Source organism: Ruditapes philippinarum, unplaced genomic scaffold (assembly GCF_026571515.1).
Source record: "Ruditapes philippinarum isolate M1 unplaced genomic scaffold, ASM2657151v2 ctg226_1_1_1_1, whole genome shotgun sequence".
Lineage (NCBI taxonomy): Eukaryota > Metazoa > Mollusca > Bivalvia > Venerida > Veneridae > Ruditapes > Ruditapes philippinarum.
Window position 1 is genome coordinate 93,739 of NW_026856455.1, and position 8,935 is coordinate 102,673.

The 8,935-nt window shown below is 33.1% G+C and overlaps 1 protein-coding gene across 1 annotated transcript; it reads right to left on the reverse strand.

The window, feature by feature from the left end:
• On the reverse strand, nt 1-7,679 carry LOC132746595 (heat shock 70 kDa protein 12B-like). The gene is made up of 6 exons (XM_060735796.1): nt 7,239-7,679; nt 5,502-5,668; nt 3,634-3,852; nt 2,881-3,034; nt 2,024-2,118; nt 1-1,668 (listed from the first exon to the last, which is right to left on the reverse strand). The coding sequence occupies exons 1-6, from the start codon at nt 7,387-7,389 to the stop codon at nt 691-693; spliced, it is 1,764 nt and encodes a 587-aa protein (XP_060591779.1). The 5' UTR covers nt 7,390-7,679; the 3' UTR covers nt 1-690.
• Between the last annotated feature and the right edge of the window lie 1,256 nt (nt 7,680-8,935).

Genomic DNA, 8,935 nt, shown 5'->3' on the forward strand with positions numbered 1-8,935 from the left:
TTAAAAGAAAGAGACACTAGCAATGTATTTACGTATTACATACATTGAATTTTGGCATTATATACAAAACAAAACTACAGCAGAAAAAGGCATTGTAATATTTTGGTGAAAAAGCATGACAAAATGTAACAATGTCATGTCATTTGTCAACACTGAAAGTTTACGTCTTGCATGGACAACTACTCTTATTGTAATTAATATAAACTCCCAAAGTTAGAGTTGTTACCCTTTGTGTATTCAATACTTCTCTGTAGCACGTTGAGTTTATACGTATTCTTTTTGCATATTTGCATCGCTTTCATATATTCTGTTGTTGTTGTTTTTTTTGTATTTTTCATATTACGCATTCGTCTTAAATGTTCGATTTATAACTGAAAGCCCAAAACCGGAATGCAATGTGTGGCAAACTGCTGTATGATACAACAAACATTTTATTTAAATATTGTTTGTTCAAAAGCAATCAAACTTAAAAATATCATCAAATTTTATACATTATGTGCGTAGTGTAATTAAAGCCAGTCTAACAGTTAATTAGTCAATATACTACACTTATCATATCAGTAGTTCCTTCCACCGTTAAACTCTTCCGGATTTAGACTCACTATATGTTTTATTATAAACAAATTGTCTGTTTCTCATATATAAGCTGATAGTTTTGATATAAACAGCCTTTGCTCCTCACCTATAATTCTACTCTCCACTCAAAAAATCAAATCTTGATCGATACGATTTACCAGACTTCTTTTCAAGAGCTTCAACCGCAAGTTCAGTGCCACCAAATGTCATTTTAACGTCTACAGTACCACCTTCCTCCTGTTCCGAATCAGGTATGTTCACAATTATCTCCCCTAGATAACTACAGCCACGGTCTGTCACAAACTCGGGACATGAACATTTGGATGAAAACACTCGTACACGAGCGAGCGATTGACCCTTTGCTGCACTCATTGGAACTGTTGAGACAGCTTCTCCCACCTTGGTTGGCTGACCAAGCTGCATATATCTATGGAAAACATTTCTTACAACCTCTCTGTTACCCATGAATTCTTTTCTGTCCTCTGGATATTGACCTTTGATAAACGCTTTGGTTACTGCCATGCCATATGTTCGTCTGCATACTCGTGACGTCACAACCATTGGAGCATGGCCAAAAATTACCGCTCCTTTCAGAACTGCAAGTCCAGCATCAAATGGAATAATCACTCTCATGTTTGAAAACTTTGATTTTATTGTATCTTGGACTATACCAGACTCGGCAAAGCCACCAACAATGATGAAGGTATTTGTACCACGCACCGGAAGCTCTCCAAGTATATCTCGCATATGCTCGACAAGATCATACAATGGTCTCTTGAAGAAAGATTTCATGATATTCGAGTCAATTTTCATCTTGTCAGCAAGGCAGGTAACTCGGTCTTTATATTTTGCATGCCTTTTAATATCATCTTTCACCTTACTCTTGTGTTTGTCTTCATATAATTCATACAAGGCGACTGGAATCTTGATAGCCATATTTGGTGTGTCTGACATATCAAGCATGACTTTACGTTTTCTGATCTCAAACTCTCTGTATAAATCTATGGCGTCTTCCATGTGTTTGTCAAGAAATACTTTCATAATGTCCTCCCCAAAAATCTCTTCAAGGAACTTTATAAAAGCCTCATCAACCTAAAACAAAGTTAGTTTATAGGATAGAACGTTGTCCTATCTCTCTTAATTACTTTGTTATATCAAATATGGAATAAAGAAATAATAATCCATGGAAATGAATAAAAGTAATGCATTGTCTTAAATATATATGATGATTATTTACTTCTGAATCAAACTATAATGTGAAAAAGGTAAAAATACACAGTGTACCTTGTCTGGTTGTATGATTTTATGTAGTCATTACAAACAAAAAATGTCCTTTAACTTTTCAATACGAAAACAAAATGAGTCAAATTCAAGTAACAATCTTTTGCTTTGTGGGTTCTTTCTAGATAACATACATTACAGAAAAAACAGCGTTTAGAAAACAAACCTTGGTGCCGCCCCAGGCACCACCGCTCGGACCATGGACCTCACACAGAGAATTGTCTGATTCCACTTTGTGTACTGTGATATCTGCAGTACCACCTGATTAAACACCAATTTAGAGTTTCTGTTTATTATCATTTGTGGCAGTGGTTACAATTAAGAGACACACTGGTCACTGCCACTGGTAAAAAAAGAGTTTATTCAGATAATATATCAGATTTATTATCTATATAAAGTATTTCAGGGTGTACTTATTACTTTTTCATTTTTGTTCACATAGGGGAATTATTTCACAAATGTTAACCCTTAACGTTCTATAGCTTTTGTCTCCAATAAAATAGGGTCAGACAAGAGTGTGTGCCTCCTAGAAGTCTAACCAGGTTTATACCATTCTACCTCCGTTTCTTACTTTTACCTCGATACTGAAATATCTTAAATTGATTGTTAAAAATTCAAAGCCGGGGAAATTCATTTCACAAAGTCAGCAGGTCAGTGATCTAAACATGTGTTTAGAGTATCGATCAACATTGACGTTTAAATAAATACAAAATCAAAAGCATGCTCTCAAACAACAATTGTACAAAAATATAAACTTTTAAGTTATTTATTTTACACTTGTATTTAAACTTCCTGAAACTGTATAGACAATTAAATCTGCATGCGAAAGCATTATGGTTGTTGTAAAGGTTGACAAATGTGGGGAAAAATAGACTGATTGTTCAAGCGATTACTCATCATTTTCATCGTATCTTCAGTTTCATTATTTTCATGAAGCCGAATTTAATACACCGTTGTGTTTATATTACATTTTAAGTCAGTACTGGTAAAACATGTAATAAATTGTATATATTGGTAGCTTACCTCCTAAGTCGACCACCATGTATTTGGCGTTGGGTTGGAACATTGACTTTGACATCTGTTCCTGGGTCAGCTGATGTGATGGCAGATACTTGCAATAAACTGACGCTGCTTCTGGTTCTAATGCGATACTCAAATTGTTCGATTCAATACCAGCCTACAAAATACCGAATGTCAAGTCAATTTCAAATTTTTGATTTCTCATTTACAAGCATAGGTTTATTTAGCTGATCATGTGTCCAAAGATTGTAAATTTTTACTTTTTACCTGCTGGAACCGGAAGGGATAAACTTTTGTTTAGGAGTAGAACCAGGCTAGTTACTACTTCCGAGAAATCTGAACAGGCTCTATTATGCTAATATCTCAACGTTTCTGAAATCATTTCAACCTTGAATTCATTGCTTCAAATTCTAAACATAACAAATACATTTCTTCAAGGGTTAATTATACCATCACTTTCATCGCATATCTTCATTTATAAATGAAAACATCGACAGCGAGTATTCTGGTAAAGAATAAGGATGGGCAGGGACCTCACTTGCAAACCCCAAGATCGACAAACTAAAACATTGATACATAAAGTCGCTAATTTAAACTTTGGTTGATGATATAAGAAAGTATCTAACAAGTCCTTGCATATTTTTCTAACAAGTCATCGGAATATCAGTTAATGTTTTAAATGTGTTTGTTTTAAATGAAAAAGACAGTTGTTAAAAAACCAAAAGTAATAGTTTAATAAGAAACACATAATTCTACCTTTTGTGCCGCTTCTCTCATGAACTGTTTGGCTCCCTCTGACCATATTGCTGGCACAGTCAACACCCAATGTATGTCCATCTCATCAATACATTTTCCTTGCGTGTTTATTGTGCTTAAAGCGTGGTTTTTCAGGTAACGTATACCGTGTTCGAACACTATCATCGCCTCCATGGTCTTCCCTGTTTCATCTTCGATCACAGTTTCCCTACGAAGGTTCTGAAAATAAGATGTACCTTTAGATAAAAAGCCTTCAAAAGTAATGAAAACAATAGATGAACATTGCAAATATTACATCCTCGCAACAACAAGTAGTGGACCTGTTGGTCTGAAAGGGACCTGAAAGATACAAGAAAACTGAAATAAATGACGGGACATTTTCAACAGCTGCAACATGCTACTCAGTACATGCTTGTTTGTAAAGTATTTGGGTCACGTGAAACAATAAATGCAGTACAATGTATCTCGCGTCATATTGTCATTCAATACTAAAAAACGATAGACTCAACACAGGCTATGATAGAATTATTATAAACAAACATTAAGTACAATGCAATGTAATATGAGGTTATAATGAGTATACCATGTTGAATTTAATAATGAATTATATTGGACATGTACAAAGCTGTCAAACAGATACTGGACAAGGCACTCGCTGTGAAGGAGTCGAATAGAATATCAGTTTTGTTTTCAACAATGTACAATGTACAATGTTCTCTTTATTTCACACGTATGTGTTACATTTGGACAGAACTTTTTTTAATTGTACAATAAGGATTTGATAGGAATTTTGGACTCTGAAAATGAAAACAAGGGTAGATATGCATTTGAAACATACATTTCGAACTTTTGAAAGAACGGCTTTATGAGGTACGATATGCATTTGATATTGATCTTTTTAGACTTTGGAAATAGATGGCTTAATTGTTAAGATTGGATCCAGTAATGGTTTCTATTGGAACATCATGTGTTAATAATTCGCTAAAAGGTCATTGGTTATATTTTATAAGGTGTGAAATAAAAGATGTTACACACATTTTATCATATCGGTAATAAACTCTCACCATGTATAATCTACACATGACTACCGGGGATTTGTATTGCTACACATATCTTCCTACACATATCATATCTGAGTACGCTGCTGGACGTACATATTCAAATAATGACGATGGGGAAGAATGTAATGACAAAACAGGACATTTTTTTAAATCTTCATGACCAGAAGAATTTAATGCGGAAAGTTTTGAAAATTTTACTCGTCACGGCCGTCGCTGTTTGTTATATGCTTAAAATTAAAACCTGGTTTTAGATATCAAATAGTCGGTGCGAAAAGGAAAATAGATATTCTCAAAATAAAATTGAAGTCACCGAATGACATACTTAAAATGATGCACATGTTAATAAAGTATTTACAGGTAGTACATATAAGAAAAGCAACCTCTAGTATATTAAAGTGCCTACATGTTAAAGAAGCTTTGATTTATTTAAAAGCACAGAATTCTGCTCTCAATTAATTTCGATTTTAGTGAAATAAACATCAGGAAATATAAAATACGTTTTTTACTTAAATAAAAAGAAAAAAATAGGGGGTTATTGAGAAAATGATTGGATAATTACCTCTTACATGATCAGAAGTTCAGAACTGTAATTCATAATATTGAAATAATCCGAAACTTACTTTACTTACGTTACGTTTTAGATGAGATAAATCTTTAAAAAACAGTTAATCATTTAAAACCAGGCGTCGTGTGTTGTTTTATAACTCATAAGAACAACATTATATTGAAATAAGAACATCTAAAAGTACATAACATTACGATGAAAGGATATATTTCATTCATTTGTTAACATGGCTAAAATCTCACCGGTCTTGAATGTAGGACCATTTTGAAGCGTCTAAAGAAATAGTAATCTTTATGATTCAAATCGTCGGATTCTGCAATCTCGTTATATCTATCCTCCGCTTCATATCCGAACTTGTAGAAACTTGCATCAGGCTTAAGCAACACACAAGTTGGTGTTTTGTGCGAAACTGAAATAGTGTATAAGTAAGTGATCTTTAAGTGATATAGTAAGTTTCACAAACAAAAAAATATATGTTTTTCAGATAAAGTTCGAATTCAGTTAATTTTCTGAGTAAATCTGTTTCTTAACTTCGATCGTTTTTCGAACTAATTTTTGAATATAATTAATTTTGATTAACATTAAGTAATATCGTGATATCTTTGTACAAGATGTATACCCGTAACCAAATTTGTTTGAGAATTAGTTAAAATACTGTGCGTGCCAAATATTTCATTGGATGTATGCCAGGATGTATGCCAGATTATTTTAAACCGACTTAGTTGTTATAAGCAGCAAACCACGAATTCTTTTCAATACACTCAATCAATTGTGTAAATCTTAATTTATTCAGTGATTAGAAGCACAACAGAAGCGGATTTTTACTAAAAAGGTCTGCTAAATTAGCAACCAAACACTGTGATGTTGTCAACCTAACAGCCTAGCAGCATAAAATGGCCTATCTAACGGCCTATAGCAGCGTAAAGTTGCCGACCTAGCGGTCCGGCAGCGTGAAATTTCCCGGTCTGGTGCCCCAACGACAGGACATTGCCGGTCATAATTTCTAATAAATTAAAGTTTAGACTTTAAAGAACGATTTGACTAAAGTTTTTAATGCAGTCCATGTTCAGTGCAATGCACACATTGTAAAGAGTTTAAATGATCTATTAGAAATGTGTTTCAAATGTACAGCCCATTGGCTTAAAACTTCAACTTTATAAAACATTTTAAAACAACAGCTGGGAAGGTCTTGTAATTTTAATGATACAAAAACAGAAAATCCACTTCGAAAGAACTTTTGAAATAATTAAGATTGTAGGAAACTGGTACCCGTATAAGAAATAGCAGTTTATACTAAATTAAAAAGGGGCTTTTAATCCCTCGAAACGTCAAAGAGACTGATATGAACTTTATGCAAGAGAGTGATATTTATTAATTGTTTTCAGAATGGTTTCTCAAAAAACCGGCTTGGACTCAAGATCATAATGCATTTTATGTCTTAAGAGGTTACAAATATAAGGTAATGAAGTTCATTGATTTTCTGATTACATTTACGACATAACCCTTAAAAGAAACATGTAAAAGACCCGAGATACAATTTTAAAGGCATTTCTTATTATTTATATGATATTAACAACAAATATCACTTCAGATGTCGTAACTATTTTGATAATTTTAAGTTTTAGGGTTCGATCGCCAACATCAAGCTCAAATTAACAGCAGGAAGAAACAGCTCGAAAACGAAAGTGAAAATGTTAATATTATCGGTGGGAGGTCTTAAATATGATCCAAATAAATTAGGTCAACTGTCCGTGTTCTCTGACTTTCTATGACAATATGTCAATGAGAGAGACCTTAAGAGATGTTATTTTTAACAACAAAACAACTTTTTGTTACGATACTATTATAAATACAGAAAAAAGATCAAAATGTCAAAATATGACACAAATTTATCGCATCAGATAGCGTTTAAATATGAATTAATAAGATCAAAGCTATTATAAACTACATGTACTGTTATAGTATTAGCTAGTACGTACCAAGACCTTGTGATGCAATCCATGGTTTGTTAGAGGAAATCTTCGTTGGTTCAGATTCGAACTCGACACCCAGGGAAAATGCATATCCGGAGTAAGTTGTCCCAAAATCAATCGCGATTACCATTACATGATCGCTTGTTAAAGACTGCATCTTTCATTACAACCTTTTTCGTAACTTCGTAGAACGCTTTCAATTAAAGACACGTTAAATAACTTCCGGGATTTTTTGTTTCGTTTTCCAAATAAGGTTAAACAAACTTATCAAATATCATAATATTGTTTTGAAATGTTTTATATATTCATCACTGTTTTAATGTGTTTTTAATGTTTTACTTGCATTTTAGTTTCCAATGACAAAAATAAAAATAAAATAAAACAACGTTACAATAGATTTTAAAAGCGTTAAATGTAAACATAACTGATTTACATCCTGTTTCAGCTATAAACGGTTTACAATCCTTGATATCGTAATAGCGACATTTGTTTGCAATAAGCTACATGTATGTTAAACTTCGTACTATTTAAGTTTGCAGATACCATACGTTGTCGTAAGTAATAGTTACCGTACGAGGAATAGGTATGCATAGTATTTACAGACCCGGGTGGCGATTTGAAGACCGAGAGAGCGTAGCGATCGAGGTTTTTAAAAGGCCAGCGGGTCTGTAAATACTATGCAGACCTATTCCGAGTGCCGTAACTATCTTACCTACATGTTCTTTTGTTTTTCTATCCATACATCAGTTTTTAGCTCAGTATTTATTAATATTACTCACAAGAAACATATTACTTATGTACTTTATCATGTTTAAGAAAGCATTCCAAAGCCAAGCAAAGATACCATCCGCTACGCTCTTGTAATTCATTCGTTCACAAATCAGGTGCTATTTGAATATTTTCGTGATTTTCGTGGGGTTTCATTATGTAATAAGGTCAGGTAATGTACTTGTTGAGTCGAGTCACAGAAAATGAAAACAGAACTTGTCTAATAGGGAAAGGTAAGATCATAATTTTGATATATGAATACATAACATATTAATAATATAAACAAATACTGAGGAAGATAAAAATGTTTTCGAATCATAAAAACACTTTATCTTTATATATAATAAATTGCATGGTAAATAGATGATCAGGCTATTTCTGATATAATTAAAATATACGATTTTTTTCAAAGGAAAGTAAAAGACGTGGTTCTATGACTTAATATCAGTACAAGGTTAGCTTTTAAAAAAGCTAGTAGCGACTCGCTTCGTAATTTTTTTCAAGGGGTGTGTTTAAATGTAAAAATGACAGTTCTGTTAGCTGAAGAGACTTCAGCGAACATCAAAATAAAAGTGAAGTCAACACTGGCCCGGTGCCCGATGGCCAGTGTATATAAGTTCAGGCCAGTGTAAGTTTAAGAAAATTTTGTTAATTATTTAGTAGAATAAATTCAAAACTGGAATTCGGGCCAGTAAATTCAAAATCTTAAACTCATTGACTGAAAGTGACATATAAAGTTCTCTCAGTTTAACCAAGATGAGTATGAGTATATATGAAGGTGCATGTAAACAGATTGAATGAAGAACCTATGTCTATGCACATTTACTATATGGCCTGTTGACCTTGACCACAAAATGTTAGATAGGTAGATTTCATAAAGATGTCTCTTTATACAAAATTAAGTTGTAATACATGTATGTTATTTAGTATTGGAA